The sequence below is a fragment of the Zootermopsis nevadensis genome, unplaced genomic scaffold, assembly GCF_977971745.1.
Source record: "Zootermopsis nevadensis isolate Lab colony 2312 unplaced genomic scaffold, Znev_1.0 Znev_ptg000025l, whole genome shotgun sequence".
NCBI lineage: Eukaryota > Metazoa > Arthropoda > Insecta > Blattodea > Termopsidae > Zootermopsis > Zootermopsis nevadensis.
The window spans coordinates 12,967,466-12,986,038 of record NW_028259157.1 but is presented as its reverse complement, the minus strand read 5'-3'; the positions used below and the strand labels follow the sequence as shown (position 1 = coordinate 12,986,038).

The following is an 18,573-nucleotide window of genomic DNA, read 5'->3' as shown; positions in this document are numbered from 1 at the left end:
CTGAAGAAATCATGAACGAAATTGACGTGAACCGAAGAAGCTGTCATCATTGCCCACTTCATGTTAAACACGAGAGACGACAGTGTTTCTTACGGGAGTGGTCGCCATAGTAACATTGATCCCAGTCACTCAAGTAATTTATGATACTCCGCTATTAGCAATAAACATAGCGGACAGAGGAGAGACGCTCGAGCATAACTCATTCAAGTCGAATGCCTTAGCTGAACAGCTCGATGCATTGCTTCTTGCTTTCAGGAGGGCTCTCGTCTGGCAGGCCAGGTGCTCGCTCGCTCGCTCGCTCGGCTGTGGCGTCTCTCGTTCAAAGGGACGTCCTTTATCATTCTGTTCCGCTACTATTCAACTCCGTCACACCTTACCCCGCCTGCCCCGGTACAGTGAACGCGCAACTGGATTTTATCTTGCGACGTCCAATTAGGTTTCCGTTTTATAAATTAAAATCCCCAGATTGTGGGATTTGGGGTTCTGATGGTGGCAGTGCTGTTCTTCGGAGTTGTTAAGGTGCGCACACTTAAATCACCGACGTTGCGGGGAAACACGTTGAATTGTCCATGTTGGTCTTCTTGTGTATCAACACCGTTTGGACCTGTAGGTAGATACCGGCGTTAAGGAGATTCATTACCAACTTCACAAGATGGCACCAGTGGTTTCCGTCCCGAATCTGGTGAATCCAGTCCAGATAATCGTATGCTGTGTCTTAGAGCTCCATTTGTTAATATCTTCAGACTTCCCGAATAAAATTCTGTCATTTGTACAGTTTATAATATTTTAATGTAATTACTTAGCGGTAGTTAATATCGATCCTCCATCTTAGTGCTTTGCTACGTTATGAGACACGTGGTTTTCCTTAGTCCTTCCAAACAAATTTTGTGGTGCAGTCTTAAAACACTCCATGGGAGTATGCTTTACAGTGCACCAATTTCAGTAATGATGCTGCTATTCTGGGCCATGGCGCCGTGTGGACTCGAAGGTAGATACCAATGTTATGTCACCTTCATGACCGCGAGAGTCTCGTACATCACGCCAGTGGCAATATTCTAAAGTGTTGTGGCACTGTTTGATACTATACTGCGGACTGATGTCACATAAAAAATGCAACGAAGCGCCGAGCAATTTCATTCGACTGTTGTCAAAGTGAAAAATGTTAAATTTATCATATGTAAGTCTTCATTCCCTCCTGTAGCAGTCGGAATCCTCTGAACGTCCTTACAGCAAAGCACAAAGTGACTTTACGCGCTGAACGAAAGTGTAATATTCAATTACTACGGGTCGGCACACGTTGGAAAGTCGATTTAGAATCGCTTTTCAGCAGAGACTCTCGTGCCGTGGGGTTTGGAGGTGATTCGCAGACACTTGATTTGATCTACTACTGCACTTAGGTTTTAACTTCGGGGCTCCGGTAATTTCAGCGAAGAGCAGGCTTACATACAAATCTGTTGCTTTTTGAACCAGACTTGTGTCCAGTCTTTGGTAATGCCGATAAGCTAACGAAGCGTCTGTTTTTGGTTTCAGGGTTATAACGCCGTGTAGACTTGTAGTTGATGTTAACGTTTCCGAGAAAAAGTCCGTGTCCATCTTCAGGACGTTGATACCCACAGGTCCACAGGGCGTTACTACCCAGTAGAACATCTGTCATCCTCACCGTCCCACTCAACGGTTAATAGTTCCCATTGTGGTTTGCCATATTCTTGGTCGTGACTCCGAGAAGTCTTTCCGAAGAAATTTCTTTGTCCTAGAAGTAAACGTGGAAGCAGTGAGTTGTTACGAGTCGGCGACTACGTACAAGACGTCACGACCCAGAAGCCCAGAACCCAAAAATTGTTCAGTCTTCAGAACCTTATCTTACAGTTCTCGTCTCGTACTATGCATTTTTCGGGGAAGTATGTAAATTAGGGCGATTCGTCTTTGTTAGTTTCATATTGCATCAGATTTCCGTAGGGATTTTACAATTCACGCCGCTCGCAAAGCTCCACCTTCTTCCATACGTTATTATGTCATGTATTGTGTGCTGGTTTGCTTAGGACTGCAAATGTAATGAAACATTCCTTCGTATGAAGCGGGTTTAATTCCGTGGACTGGCGGTGACTTATTCCCTACCCAATCCGTGCTTCAGGAACGGGATTAAGATACGTGAAAGGAAACTATAAATATCCTTACGAGGTTTTATCCAATCTCTTGGAGGGATAAAATATGGCCCAACTCTGAAACATCCGTTACTGATGGAATCTTCCGTCGTCTTGATTTTATTCAACCCCCCTTTCAGTGCATATTATCGCTTTCATGTCATAATTTTCTCCGCGGCGTTCCGATTGATGAAATGTAACAGTCTGCTTCTCGTCACTAGGCGACAGGACAAACTAATATTACATAATATAGGGAGAACTAACAAATCGTCGAATATTTACGAATATCAAAATTGCGCTCACACAAAAAAAGAATTAAGGGCAGATTGAATTCGGTGAACGATTGCAACTGCGCAGGTCAGCGCCTTTTTATCTTCCCGTCTGATGCCTAAAAACGTAATGATTAAAATCTTAAAAAAAACAAAAAAAACAACAACATTGATCCTATCTTTTGTTAAATCTTATGTGGTACCGCCTGATTCGACTTCTAATGGTTAAGTGAAGTGTTTTCTTCGCGGTACGGTCTGGATTCGTAAATACTATGAAGACGAGCTTCGGCTTCAAAGGGGTTAACCAGCTGATTTTCGTAATGGTGAGGTGTAGTGTTTTCTTCGCGGTACGGACTGAATTCATAAATAATATTTAGACGATCTTCGGCTTCAAAGGGTTAAGACGTTCGATAACTTTATACATGTTGGTACTTCCGTTTTAAGTTTGCTCTGTGGGATGAGTGGCTTACGTTCTGCTGCTGTGCTTTAACGTGTCTTTAAAACGAACACCATTCCTCTTTCAAGAGTAGCTGGATTGTCCGTCCGCCGTGCTCAAGTGAGCGTTTCCCGTATTATCTTCTGTCGCAGTGACTGCAGGTCTCGAGGATCCTCCAGCAACCCGAAACCCTTTCCAATGAGCTCAGTAAGCTGCAGAGTCCGACATGCAACAAGCGTCACTGAAGCATTACTTCGTGGTACGAGCAAGTGGTAAATGAAGATGGCTGCCTTCTGGGATGTTGCAACGTGTCGCGCGGTAGAAATTGACCGACAATTCAGGGGACGATGACTCCACTTCTGAAACACGAGTCACTGTCTTCCGACTACACAGCGCGTCATCCCAGAAGATACAAATTTTCATGGGGAGAATCTGAAATCTTGCCAATTTTTATGGCTAACACTCAGTAGTTACAGGTTACCAACGTGGAATTTATTTATGAATTTGAAGGCTTAAAAATGAAACTGTCGTGGCCTATTCAGGATTATGCCAGTGGCATCTGAACACGTAAATAACAAGAAGACGGACAACATCTACCACGCCTTAACTCGTTCTTTTAAGATGCTTTCAGCAGCCCTCAGAAGGTGTGCTCATCTGAATGAGGCGCACATTCGTTCGACGGCGTATTACGTTGCCCTCCGGCCTTCCTGTATGCCACAGTTTCCATTGGCGTTGGCAAGTTGTCCTGATGCTTAACTGAGCACCGCGGCGGACATGTGGAAGTGGAGGAATAGCTCCACGCTTTCTTATCCTCGAAACTAGATTCTTCACACTCCCCAGTACCCATTGGATACAAGACTTTGTGGTACCCAGACCCTCTCTGGGCGTAGTGGCCAAGAAAGTAATCATACCTTTCGGGAATCTAACCCAGTTCCTATACTAGCAACTACACTGAGTTATCCCAGATTCTTTTCCAGTGTTACTTTCTATATTAAATATCTACTTCCCTTTTCCCCACATACTTCCAGCTTTTAATCTCCCTGCATTCCAGTACCGTCTCTCTTGTCCGCGTATCCCATTCTTCCAACAAGGAAGGTGGTTCTGAGATGTTTGCTGGAGGGGAAAATAGAAGAAAAACTTCGAGAAAGAATTTGTGAGGCGCTGTACAATAAGATGAAATGAGATGCCAGGGATGTGTACACAGCCTAATTTTCGTCTTATCGCACATTTGAGTTGCCTCTGTTTCCACATTAAATATTAAAATTTCATTAATTTTTCTGAATGCTTCTGAGATGTAAATGCATTTGTTTTTATTTCTGATTGGGAATGCGATACAGGATTTGCTCGTCATGTCCTTGATGTCAGGAAAAGTGTGAACTTTATTCGTACGTAATTGATTAAATATTTCCGAGGTTTGAGATTCGACGGTGAATATATCGATTGGACTTTTGAAAATGGGAGGAGGCACGTTCTTCCTAAACGTTCGTAACCACCCTCAAGACGTCACAACCCAGGCGACAACGATCGACAGTTTAACATTGCTTTTAAGTGACTAGGAAATGGACAGGCGCACAGTTGAACTAGACATTACGTGGACGGAACGTCGATGTTCCGGCTGCAGCCGCTTTGCCTCCCGGAGAGCCGTTGTAACATGTGGTTTGGCGGAGTTAAGTAAAGTTATCCAGTGACCTGGTGACAGTGTGAACCGTCCACCCTCCCAGTCCAGTCGTCGCCCTGCTCAACGGTACGCATTTCATACTCGTATCTTGCTATATTTATAGTTTCGGAGGGAGTGTAACTTTATGGAGTAGTGTCTGAGAGGCGTCTCGCGTACAGAAAGTGGATGAGAACATCTGTGTCGCTATAAATTATCAAATTCGGCTTTTTTCAAAACTTGCGCAACACAGTGGCTAATTGCCTTGGCTTCAAATCCATTTTGTAGCATTAGCTGTCTGTCGGAACGTCTTGAGTTTTAATTTTAAATAATACGTCTTCTTATGTTTCTGCAATAATATATAAGAAGGAATTAAGACGACTGCCGAAATGTCTCCAGCTCTTTCGAAACACAAATATTTAAAATAACAAAGTGAATGCGTTTGTGCGAAGGTCGTTAGAAAGAAGACGGATGCAAATCGTGACAAAGAGATCTTTGTGGGACCGTGAGGTCGCTCTGATTGGTGTTGTAAACAAACTGAACCGATTTTCAGCGTTTGTGTACAGTTTGAACGAACCCCTGTCTGGGGTGTGTGGTTATTTTTATATCATTCTCCTCACAGGAAGGGCGACGTTCGGCTTGGCAGGAGGAACAGCAGCTGTCAGTCGGTACATCGAATGAAATTCAAAAGCAATGGCTCTGTCGCTCCAAGTGCTTTGAATCGCATTACAGCTACTTCTGAATCCATTTTTTTTATGTGAGAGTAAAGCTTGAGCACGTAAATCACATGAGACGTGCGAAACGTCGTATTTGTAAAGTGAGATTTGAAGGCAGAGCGGAAAAACGTTTTACACCTTTGTCCTAGAATACATCTTCTGGACAAGAGTCTTCGTCACGTCCTGTGTTGCAGCCCAAAATGGCGGGTGTCGCTTCCTGGCTACACCCTTCTTTACCCGAATAACAAAGAATAAGTACGAGATTTTAGGACGACGGTCGTGGTGTTGTCGGTTCCTACGCCGTGTAGACTCGCAGGTAGAAGCCAGCCAACGTTTCCAAGAAACATACCGCCTCCATCTTCAGAAATTAAGTTTCTCATAGTCGTAGGCGTCCACACACTGTACAGAAACATGTCTGATACCTGTTACGGATTGAGCTGTCCTGTTCTGGAAACGAAGCGGGAGACGTGGTTTAAAACGACGCGAATTGCAGGAAAGTGACGTCACGTGGCGTATTGATGCCTGCGGGGCCGATTCATCAATTGCACCCTAATGAAGCAGGCTTATGACCTGGAGAATGCTGGCGACGTCCTGACTTTCGGACGGCTGTGCTCGCCTGTCTTACGTTCATCATAAGATTCTTGGCTTTGGAAGAGAGCAGACGATGTGGCAGTATTTGTAACTTGAGGGCCTTTGTTTATTAATGTGTCCTCGTGTCGTAATAGAAGTGTCAGTAAGAAGTGTACGTACAACCAAGTAGCGCGTTTGAACCTGGGTATAATGTTAATATAAACGATGAGTTTCCCTGCCAAATGTGTCCGTTGAACTTGTCAACGGCGTCTCGAAACAAAATGACGCAACGTTAAATGTGAAAAAAGGAGGACGTGTTGCAGTTTCTCGCTCCCTGTCGTGTTTGTACCAGTGCCTGGGCATGGAACAGACAAGTAACTGAACGCGGCTGTCTGGCGTGGGCATTGCCACAGGCAGGCAGGCATTCCTGTTCAATCACAGCTGGCTCCAGGCTGCTGGGTTCCGGCCATCTTGGTGCCAGTGGCGGATCGTGTGTTACCCCGTTACTAGCCAGTTCATTTCAGTCATATATTTGTACACGTAGAGCTGAAGTCGGTGTGCCTAAGCAACACGCCGTGAGAATTTATATCAGACACGGAGACAACGCTCTACGCCTCTGCCATTGGAGGTTGGTGTTTGGCTCTAGGCTCCGGTCTGTTACCCAGGACTCAGACCATAGACACTTTCTGAATGTGGTGGCAAGGACAGATTCTGTCGGGAATCAAATCCCGGCCGTCTAGGCTGTAGACTGTGGTCAACATCTGGGTTGTGACGTAACAACACTTAAATCATAGCCTGCCATGTTACCTTATCCTGCGATAACGCGATCTCTTCCAACCCTTCCCGTGTTTCCTCGGCCCTTGTTAATACGGCTACTTCTTATAAGCCGATTCTTCGTTAATAAGTATCCTTCCATATCTCTGAGCTGCATTATATCTGCAGTGCGTAGTAAAACAACCAAACAAATGGTATGCGAATGGCTCGCTTATTGTTGATTGTCCATTTTAAGTTGGTGCTTGCTTGCGCATTTTCGTGGTGCAGACTTGCAGAGCTTCCGGTTGTCCGCTTTCATTGAAATGGTCGCGTCCTGTGGTCGGTTTCCTTGCCGACACGTTCAGTCTGCAGAAACTGCTTCCCATTTCCCACAGCCTGGACATGGATTTTGGACCTATGAAACATTAAAAATCGCAAAAAAAACGCGTGACGAATAAATTACACCTGTTGAAGAAGAGGGGGGGAAGTATTAAAATTTATCTCGAAGGGGTAGATTGTGTTATGTAGATTGAACTGTTTCAAGTTTGAATCCAGTTGCAATATTTGGTGTTATCGGTGTTAAAATCTTTCTACCGTTTATGCAGTTCGTTAGTTTGTGAGATATGATGTTGTCAGAGTGGTCATCACTAAGGTGGTTGGTTAGTTAGTTACTTAGGAACTTCACATTATTTGTCTTAATTTTCGAACGAAGTTTATGGCTGTGTTGAACATGGAAACCTGAATATTTCTCGAACTTTCTGTGCGCTTTGATGACGATTTGCGTGAGTACAAGGAACACATGTTTACCGATGTGTTCCTGTGTTGTTTTTCCACGACTGATCCAGCCTTTCCAACAGGCGTTTCCTTCCACGTCCCAGTTTGAAGTTACCTGTGCTACTGAAACTATTGCACCCTCAGCTCTAATTTAAAATGCGAACGAAGTGATACGTCAGTGGTATAATAGTAGCATCCAGTGCATTAATGGCGATTACATGTGCGGTTTAATGCAATTATTGTTCGTAACGAATTAGATGGCAAGCGTCAACGTGGCAGCTTACACGTGCAACTGAACAACGTCATGGTACTCTCTCTGCCTTGTCTGTAACCTGTCAAGTGGGTGTCGTAATTCATAAGGAAACTCCAGTATCATTGAGCGTGTCAAAGCGAATGTGGGTCTGAGTGAGGATATGAAGGAGCCTCGTTGATATTTCTGGACGCTGTCATATTCTAATTTTAATCGAACTTGTATGTGCCACCGTTCGCTTCTGTTCTGATGAACGAGGACTCGTGTTTTCCAACTTATGAGGTGAACCATCTGCTGTGCGATAGTTCACGAGCTACGCAATCGACATCCGGGGATCATTTCTGGGACCCACCCAGCCTCGTATCCATGGGATAAGACGGCGAGAGCATGATGCCGACTGCTCGTGAGAATAATAATGCGCTCAGTTTTACCAGTACGTCCGTCCGTCCGCTATACGTGTTCGCGGTGCTTACTTAATGACAGTGGTAAATTAATTTTTTTAGCTTTGTCAGAAAATACATCTGCCGTCTTCAGGGCCGAAGATGGACGCAGTTTATTACTCCGAAACGTCGGTATCTGTCTGCAAGTCAACAAGTCTGCAACATTGACATCTTCGGCAACCTCATGACTGAACTGGAAGATAATTTTGAATGGTTTGTGAGGAAGCAGCCGTGGCCTATTTTAAGTAATTGTTCCGCAATTCCCTTGATGTACCCTGAGAGTTGGGGGGGGGGGGCGGCGGCAGAATTCCAATTATGAAGCAGGAAACTGAACGAGCCACTAAGGTGCAGTGCCGTTGTTACTATGCAGACTGGGATGACGAGTAAAGAGCTTCAGAATGCATCAGTTAACATTCCACGCGTGTTTCGGACAAGTATCCGTGCGCATACGGGCGATAGTATGGAACTGGCAGCGATTATGGGTCACCTCATTGTCGGTAGGAGAATTTGACGCTGTGAAAGAACGCTAGCGTGCTTTTTCGCCCGTCTGTCTGTCTGTCTGTTTGTAACAAACTAAAAGTACGTCTCGCATCTAAAGGTAGCTAAATTGTAGCAACAGCGAGGCTGCTATTACAAATCAAAGGATAATCATGATCGTAAGTGATTCCATTGAGCAAAGTCGTTCTAGAGAAGCTATTAGTTGCTCAAGTTGCCAATAAATGCCTAGAAGGTTCATTGCCGTCTTTACAGGAGCCCGCCACCGGTCCATAACAGGAGACCTTAGTTAACGTGCCTTGTCCAGAGGCCGGGGCAAATATCTTCGCTGCCTAACCTACTTTGAGGTTTTCACGGCGGTGAATATGACGATGTTGGTCTTCTGGATTGTGACGCTCGTAGGTAGACACCGACGTTTCGGAGGAAAACGCCGCCTCCGTATTAACATCAATATTTTTTTTACGAAGGTACACGGCACTGTTCTACTTCGTTATCAGTTGTCTCTTATTTACAAATTGAAGAATTACAGTTCAAAAATGTACTGCGTTTTGGGGACTGGCTTTGTCTGTGTAAGGATGTACCTGCTCTGCACGACTCGTTAGATACAGGTAGTCTTCATCACTGGGAACATTTTAAATTTAAAATATCAGGAAACGGATAATGTCCTACCAAAGTATAGTAATGTTTTCTGTCTTCGCCCTGAAGATGCAGACAATACATTCCTCCGAAACGTTGGTACTAACTGCAAAATCACAATCGACATGGCTGTTTACTTCGTTTCCAGTATTTACATTCTGCAGTTTGAGTTGCTGATGTCAGTACAGATTTGTAAAACGAAAATTCCACAAGCAATTTTTGTATTTATTGAGACACGTGAGCGGGCTACCGAGAGAGAGAGAGATGCTCGTTGCTTTGGCAGTTAATATTTTCCGCGTAATTAACGACTGTTAATGGCCTCGGAGGAAATACGTCTTCATGAAATTTCTTTAGGGGGTTTGCCGCACTCGAAGAAGTGCTAACATTAGTTGTCGCGCAGAAGCGTGGATCATTACCCACATCCACTCCAGCTTGACAAAGCACGGCGACAGCTCTCGGAGATTTTGTTCATTTATAATGTGGATGTATCGCTCTGAGAGAGAGAGGGAGCTGGAATTCAAAGTTTGGGAGGACAATCGCCTAGAAGAATACTTGTACCCAAGAGTAATGATACAACGCGGGCCGAAGGAGAAATTTATTCTGCTCACCTACACTGAAATGGTCCATCGCGGTCGTGATGGGAAATTACCACACGAGAATCTGATATAAGGCTGGCGATAATATTAAACTGGATCTCATTGGAGTAGTTGTTGACCTGTTAATTGGATCGGCTCAACGAGTGTCTGGTCTGTTCAGGGAGCGACGCACTGTGAGATTTTAAGGGTTTCGTGGTTGTGAGCATGAAGATGTTGCCCATTCTGTTTCCATCGTCAGCACTTTTTCGAAACTTCGGTGTGTGCCTGCGAGTCTACACAGCGTGCCGGAAAGGTCGTCTTCGTTTTGCGCATAAAGCATGGTGCCTCTGTGTTGCGAAAGGAAAAGAGAATTAACCCTTTGAAGCCGAAGATCGTCTGAATATTATTTATGAATTCAGTCCGTACCGCGAAGAAAACACTACACCTCACCATTACGAAAATCAGCTGGTTAACCCTTTGAAGCCGAAGCTCGTCTTCGTAATATTTACGAATCCAGACCGTACCGCGAAGAAAACACTTCACTTAACCATTAGAAGTCGAATCAGGCGGTACCACATAAGATTTAACATCCCGGTCGAAGCCTTAAGTCATCTGACATTTCTCAGAGGCGGCTTCTGACGTCTGTGCGATAATGTACAGAACTCGGGCATTTCATTATCCTCCTGTAAGGAGGATTTCGTGACGCATTTATCTAATTTTGACAAATTTTTCCTTGGCACTGCGTATGTGCGCCTAATAACTGTAGCAAGGGCTCCGTTTTAACTTGAGAGCACCCTTCAAAAGATAATGATGCTCCGCGTATATTGGCTGCTCCATAAACTCTTGATTCATGTTGCAGGCTCGTACGTGCGGAGAGACGTCTCCCTGTCATACGCAAAAGTGGAAGCTGTTATTATGTGTCGTGGGATTTAATGTAGTCGAGAACTCCTTGCACTTGCCAGATGGTCTGTCTTTTCGGTTCGGTACCGGTCTTTGGGGTGTTTATTCTTTCAATGTCTTGCTGTCAAAGAGAGATAATAACTTTAACAAACTTCTGGCAGACAGTTGCACAGTTTCTGTTGAAAAATTACAGACCTGCCTCATATTTTCTCCTTTGTCTCAGTGAAATTGACGTTGTCTACCGGTTGTTATTACTACAGCGGCGTAATTGTGGAACTGCCCACATTTTCCATCGAGCGGATTGGCACAGCCGTATTGTATCTGGCTCGTCTACCGGAGGTACCCGACTCCAATGGCCGGGGTTTGGCTTTTCTCGCTGAGGGTTTACGTGATTTTATAGGGTGTGTAATCCTTGAATTCAAGTTCTTGAATGATTAGGTCTATTTTTGATACAAGCCCCCGAGATTCGATCCAAGGACTTGGCGATATCGCATCAGTTATTATTATTTAGTGTTGTTGTCTGAGGACAGGTCCATATGAACAGGATCCTTCCATCCTTTTTTCGGACTGGGACCTGTTCATATACGTTCTTGGCAGATGATCCAGAAGTGGTTTGCCATTGCCTTCTTCTGTGTGTGAATGGAGTAATTGTTGGGATGCCACGGAGGAAAACTCCGTGTTGCCTAGACCACGGCCTTGCCCAACACAAGTTACAAATTCGGGCACCGCCGGGAATCGAACCCGAGACCCCAGGATTACAAGGCCAGCGTTCTAACCGCTAGACACCTCGTAAAATGTGTGAGAAAACTTGTGATCAGATCACTCGGCGGAGCTTTGAATTAAGTATTCCGATAGCTACTTTGTAGCCGGTAGGGGAGGTCCTTCGTGGTCGGATATCCGGTGCGATAATCTTCCGGGCGAGAAGATTCATTGCCTGATGCTGGAGATAACGTTAAAGTGACGTGTACGAACTCTGGTGGAAGTTACCCTCACTAAACCCTATTGGTTTATTCTGGAGTTGTTGTACGCGGACGGACAGACAGGAAGACGCATTTTTGCAACGTCTGGTTCAGGTCGCGCCCGAACATGAACCCGAATCTCCTCCCCCACCTAGAGTGCACGATAACCGTTACCCACAGAGCACAGTTCTACATGATGTGGGTGGTTTCGTATTGCCACTGCGTTGGGGGTTACTGGTGGTTAACAAACGCTCGCGTTCGGAGATGAAAAACCGCCCGCTGACGGCTTCTTTCTTGACAGTAGAGCTTTCACCGTTCACTTATATCTCAAGTGGAAAATGGAGTTCTTATCTGCTTCACGTCGTGCACAGCAAACGAACGAATGACATTACCTGCGGTGTTTTCAAGCTCGGAGCTGGCAGATAGCCACAGTTGATAAATAATAAATAGATCTGGCCGCTGTTTCAATACCCGGGACTCCGGGCATAAAGAAATGTAATTTGTACATGTAGTTCCCCCCCTCATTGTTTTCTCATTTCTTTCAACGTCAGAGTCTCTGTGTTTCTTTACGCTGTTCATGGACGTCGTGCTGTTGGCCTGTCATCTTCATGTCTTGTTCGTTATCCCGAAGATCTGTGGTCACATTGGCAGCCGCCCAGAATTGTGCCATATATTTTAACAAGTTATTAAGTAATACGAGAACTCAGCTCACGTGCCACTGTTTAGGAACTTCAAATGACATTTCATGATCTCACGGCGCTGAGTATGAAGACGGCCGTCCTTGAATATGGTATTTGGTGTTTCCAGTTTTTACAGAACGCAGAATTGAATTTGTACGTCTTGTTGCAGGAGATCCGTGAGCTCCTGTCAGACTTTCCAGTGCAGTCGGTGCAGTTGCAGTGTGGCACTGGCTCAGGAATGGCCCGTGCCGTGTTGGAGGACCCGGAGATGCTGGAAGAATGGGACCGCGACCGAGCGTTTCATCTTCGCGGCCAGCGGGTGCCCGTTTCTCCAACCCCCACGGAGATGATGCTCTGCGTTGCACGCCTGCCTCTCACATACACAGAGACTCAGTTCACTGCTCTTGTCAGAACATACGGCGACATCTATCGGAGTTTCCTCATGATTAGTGAGAAGACAGGTAATCGGACGTCTAAGAGTTTGCTTTCATCCAGTCAAGGATCGTATGTCTTCATTGGAGAAATGTAAAGATGCCATCAGAATGCTTGCGAAGCAGACATCTGCCTAAACCACCCTGTTGTGGGACGGGCTGGTCCATGCAAACTCTTTCTTAAGCCTCGTTATTGACAGATTGGCTGGAGATCCCTGTCTCCTGGGTTGTGGCGCCGTGTAGTCTGGTTAGGTCTCATCGCCGTAATGATGGAGTTAACAGTGAACTCTGAAACGTCGGTAAACTCATGCCAGACTACACGGCGCAACAACCCAGAAGGCAGCCATCTTCAGACTCACCACCGTTCTCTGCATCCACAAGTTGTGCGCTGAAGATGGTTAAAGAAAATACTCATAAATTCTGATTTTGGTTTTCATGTAAAGTGGGAGGAGTAATTGGCCAATGTATTGCAAGGGTATCATTTTCATATAGGAATCTAGTAACAAGCCAAAATATGAAATTTCGTCTGTGCCTGTTTCGCCGTTGCAAATTTACTTAATTTTCTTTTCTATGTAAGCGACCATTAAATATGTCGTGGATACTTAGGATTTCACGCAAAGTAGTTGAGATTATTCATGGCTGTCAAGTGACAAAGGGGCTGAAACAGTTGGAATTGTTCGTCAATGAAGACTTTGACATTTATTTGTCTGTTGCGTTCAGTTTATGAAGTTGGACGTGATTTGCTCTTATGCCCAGTTCTAAAAATATTTACATTTGTTATAACATTTTTACATTCTCTGCTTTTGGGTTATGCTACTACCCTCATTTCATCAGTGACCTTTTCCATTTCTCTGTGTCACCCAATCACACAAAATTTTGCAGTTAATTCTTGTTACCATTCTAATTCCTATTTTGGGCTCATTGCTCGTGAATCTTTTTATCTGTTGGCTCCTCCCTCCAGTTTGTGGTTTCCTCACGTCTAAGTATGTGGCTCCAGCGCATAGGACACATCCCCTGTTCCAGATCCCCATTTTCCACCATCCTTGAGTACACTTCAGTTCATATACCAGTGATCTTCCCTCTTTGTGCGTGCTTCCATTCTCTCTCCACGCATCCCCCGTACTAATCCAGTGTGCGCAATGGGTGGACTGAGCTCGCAGTCGTAGTTCGCTGACGTGCATCGAAGTAACGGAGATGTGTCTTCATGTTCAGGTGACAGCAAAGGCTACGGTTTTGTGGAGTACACGACAAAAGAGGCAGCTCTGCAGGCGAAGAACATGTTAGACGGGAAGCAAGTGGAAAATTGGATTTTGTGCTGTGATTGGTTGGACTCGAGTCACATCACATTTGACTCCCTCCATTCCAAGTGCCTCTATGTAGATAAGCTACCAAAAGATTTCCGAGACATGGGTGAATTCAGGAAAGTGTTTGGGTCTGTTGTGAACCCACCTTATTGTCAGGTACGTGTGCGCCGCTTCGGGTGTTTGGGGTAGCTGTAAGATTGAAGAGCGGTAACCAATTCAGATGAATTGAGGTAATGTTTGTCGAGGGGTCAGCATATAATTTTACATGAAAATAGTTTCTCTTTAAGTAACTTTCATGTAATAAATTACGTTCATCACGTGTTATTGTGCTTTTGATTGTTAAATTTTTACATTAGAGAAGCTGCCTTAGTGAGAAATTTTGTGTCTAGTGCGTAAACTAGTCAGTGCAGTGACCAGGCTTTGGCCAGGTTTTGATTCTTGGCAGGGCAGGAATTTTCTCTGTGCCACAATATCCAGATCATCTCAGGGCCTCGCCCAGCGTCTTCTCTGTACTTCACAGGTGTTAATGGCTTTAATTTTTTTCTTATGAATGTTTTTGGAAAGTAAGTGGTTTCTCATTTGATCGTAGTTTGAGTAGCAAAGTCCGATTACTGTTTAAATTCAGTTTTGCGTGTAAATGATGCCTTTGGCATAGAGCACGCAGATATGCCTCTTAATTTTAGCAACAAGACTACAAATACAGGCTGTGTGCTCCTTGTTAAATATTGTCGCTGTTAGTTTGATAATATATTAATTACTGTAAGTTTTTAATTACCAGTTAATACATAAGTACATATATTAATTGCAATCTATCAGTTGTTCGAAATATTGATCATTTTACAGCCGTAATTATTTTGTATTATTGATAATTTGACATTACTTTGTGTGTTTTAAATAGATTGCTCTGAAAAATGGCTGTCCACAAGACTGGGGTCTTGTTGAGTACAGTACAAGTGAAGATGCAGAAAATGCACAGACGACACTTAACGGCTTCTCCCTTCATGGCCAAAGCATTCGTATCTGCTATTATATCCCAGGTGTCCGGGCCATCAACTTGTACCTCAAACTCCTGAATGATTCAGTAAGTTACGCATTTCATCATGACCCAGTCCGATGTAATTTGCAATAAATTCCTGTATTTTTTATTACTTCTTGAAGGGGCTCAGTGCTTGAATGAAACCCCACTTTCTGTCTTATCCTATCTGCTGTGAGGGCCTTCACATGTATTTATGATTACTTGCAGCTGCTTTTTTCTTCTCATTCCTCTCCTCTTCTTCTTTTTCATAGTTTCACATTCTTCATCCTCTGCTTCTACATGTCCTTCTAGGTCTGCATTTCTTTATGTTGTCTTGGGGCTTCCAAACCAACACTTCTTGCAGTGCATGACTTTTCACCGCAAGCTTCGTTCATTGCCAGTTTTAAACAAAAATGTATTTGCATTTGTTTCTTTTGTGTTCTTGTATGAAGTTCTGTTGTTCTTCTGGATTTGCTGTCTAACTAACTCTGAAATACACATTTTAGGCAGTTGTTAATAATCTTGAAGCCTGTGATTGACCTTTATCGTCTGGACGTCGATGTCGTCGCGGCCCGTGCTCGTTCCAGCTGCCTGTGTGATGCAGTGACAGACTGCTAAACCATTAACCCTGAAGTTAAATCTTGTCAGAGTCCCATGATACAAGGATTTAAGTCTCCTGTTCCCATACGATAAAGGTCGATATTCTGTATAGCTTTCCTGTTTCACACCTCAAATCTACAATGTGTAAATGTATTTGGGTTTGGCGCAACTGACACTTTTGCCTGCAAGGACTACATTTACGGTAAATTGCTCCCATCTGTAACGCTGTCTTGGGTGGCCAGCTCGAGCACATTGCATTTCTGAGTGAATTTATAATCAGTGATCAGTTCCGCTATGGAAATGGATGTGATGTACTTCGCAGGGTAACAAGGGGAAGGCAACGGGGTTACTGCCAGACCCACCAGCCCCTGCTGTGTTCCAGCAACTGCAGAACCTTGCTAAGCAGAATCCTGTGTGTAAGTTTTAGTTCACACATTCTCTTCTGTGTTTCCCACCTTAGTGGCACTCTTATGTCTGGTCGGAAATCACTAGATTAGCTGTGCAGTCTGGCCATGTTTGCCCGAGAGACAAAAATTTGAACATGCCTACAAATACTGACATTTCTGTAAACTTCTTTGTATTACGTTCCCTAAACTGTTCTTCATTGGTGCTGTATTGTGAGACCAGTCTCATGAATGTGGCATGAAATGCAAGGACAAATGCCGAACCCCATGTCACATCATAAGTTTGTGACCGCAGACATTTCGCTGAAGAAAAGTTACATTGGAAGTTTCAGACTGTGCGCTCAAATTTATAGATTATTCAATTTTTATTTGTACTTTCTATCTGTAAACTATTAGAGAACCTGACATTTATCCAGGGTATTTTACACATAATAATACCCGTACTGTGTGATTATGAGGAAAAAATTCAAATCAGGGCCAGAAAAAGTAGATGACTAAATAAGCAGTGGAATATAAATTAAGGAGTTTGAGCACGTTCTTTATGTTCAAAGTACTGAACTTTCACCTCCATTAAAGCTGTACTGTACTATTCTTTGCACTGGAATAAAATGTGTGTTATGCTTTGTGTTGTGCTCTTTCCCGTACTTCCTTTGTGCTATATATTTTACTGTACAGAAGGTAACAAAGTAAATGTCAAGTTAAATATTTTCTTCGTAATTTAAGATACTGGCAAAGCAAAATATAATTGCATCGTCAAATTTACTGGAAGCTGTATTTATATTTGTTAGTAATGCTTAAGTGTCTCCCACTGTTAGTTCGCTCCCTAGACGCTGCTGAACAATTTTGGTGTATGTTACTTGTGTTTATATGACTTAGGCTCAGAATTATGGTTTTTGCAAAGTTTTTGACTTTGTGAAACATGGCCAAGCCACAGGCAATGTGCAAGCTTTATAAGTATGGGTCTCGGCATATTAAAATTAAATTTTATTGTAACTAATGATTATAAAAGTGTCCAGTATATGCTGAAGGTACAATAACATAAATACTTTGGTCAGAGTAATTTAATATTAACATTTACAATAAATGTTTATACAGTGGTGATGTAACCCTTCACCTCTATTGAAAATCAAATTTTGCGCATATTATTCACTACTGAAATGTAATAATACTTTTAATATTGTAAAAATGTTGGCACTTAAAGCAGTATGATGATGCCACTTATAAAATAAATCCTTGCACAGAACTGTACACAAGAGCAATTAATTGCTTGTTTTCTTGTAAGTTTCTTTAACTCTTTCAACAGTCTGTTCTATAGAAAATATTTCCATCGTAGCACTCTTTCTCATTACTGTCAATAGCAAAATAATTAAAATAAATATTTTTACTCACACACCTTCAACTGCACTTGCATAGGTCTCATATGATAACATGCATGTTGGTGCTGTTCCAGGTTACGTAGATGAAACTGTAACAGCAGAATGTAGGGCCTTGCAAAGGCCTCTTGACCTTGAATGTTAATTCTCATAAGAGTATTCAGTAAATCACTTTAAAAATTGTGTTGTTTGTGTAAATGTGTTGTATTTCACTGCTTCTCTTTCAGTCCTGGGGAAAATTAGAATATTTGTGCAAAATTTAACTTTGGTTGTGAGGAGATCCAGTAGCTGTCTCCACATTTAACAAAAGGGAAAATATGGTCGGGAGTTGGGGAGCAGTTACTTAATGTGAGTTTTAATTACTTTTTTCCAGTTGCCCAGAGCCTGCAAAATATAATCTGGACACAAATTCAGGCACTGCAAACTGGCAGTGAGAATGGCAAAAAGGGCAATGCTAATGGCGTTCCACCAGTTAAGAGTAAAGCTGCTGGCAGTAACATGCCAGGGGCCCCCGCCGGCATGGTTCCCGCCTCTGGCACTTCGTCAACTCCGCCAGCGCCAGCTGCAGACAATGCCCAAGCGGCGTTGGTGATATTGCTAGCGGCTCAGATGCAGGCGCAGATGGGAAGCAATCACCCGTCACTTCTTGGAAACCCACAGATGTTAGCAACCTTACAGAACCTCATCAGGCAGCACCAGGGTGTTCCAGGACAATGCCCAGGTCCAGGTCATGGACCCACTGCTTCAGCACCAAACCCCAGTCTACTTGCCATGCAAGCAGCTAGCATGACTTCTCCTGCTGCCTCACATTACCAGTTTCCTCAAAACCATGGCAGTGTTCCAGACACCAGAAAAGCCTTGCATGGTAGTGGAATGAAAAATGGCTTTATGAAGCCTAATCCACCACAAAAAGTAAGTTGTAATCTTTAAGGTATCTTAATACTATGTGTATTTAGTTATATTCCTGTGATTTGTATGTATCATGAACTGTAATTACTTTGTAATTGAGGATATTAAGTGTAATAGAACTATAAATTTCATCAACATTTTGATTCCAAGGCTTTTTGCCATGTTATGGACCCTAGAAAATGAAGCTTTTTTGATTTTAAATACCTAACTAAGTTGACCAAGTTTGGTACACGGAATATGAATATGATCTAATTTATCACAGTTACTCTTCATTGCATGATTCAAAATT

At 43.4% G+C, this 18,573-nt stretch overlaps 1 protein-coding gene across 4 annotated transcripts in view; it reads left to right on the top strand.

The window, feature by feature from the left end:
- The window catches only part of LOC110836381 (ribonucleoprotein PTB-binding 1), a 135,277-nt gene that overhangs the window by 113,230 nt on the left and 3,474 nt on the right, over positions 1 to 18,573 (top strand). For 3 of the 4 annotated variants that reach the window (XM_087355864.1, XM_087355863.1, XM_087355862.1), the window contains 5 exons: positions 12,418 to 12,709; positions 13,892 to 14,139; positions 14,882 to 15,064; positions 15,921 to 16,014; positions 17,749 to 18,287. In XM_087355864.1, coding sequence (XP_087211990.1) covers positions 12,418 to 12,709; positions 13,892 to 14,139; positions 14,882 to 15,064; positions 15,921 to 16,014; positions 17,749 to 18,287 — 1,356 coding nt within the window. Of the gene's footprint in view, positions 1 to 12,159; positions 12,332 to 12,417; positions 12,710 to 13,891; positions 14,140 to 14,881; positions 15,065 to 15,920; positions 16,015 to 17,748; positions 18,288 to 18,573 lie in introns of those variants that run through there. The other variant, XM_087355865.1, reaches the window with a different exon arrangement.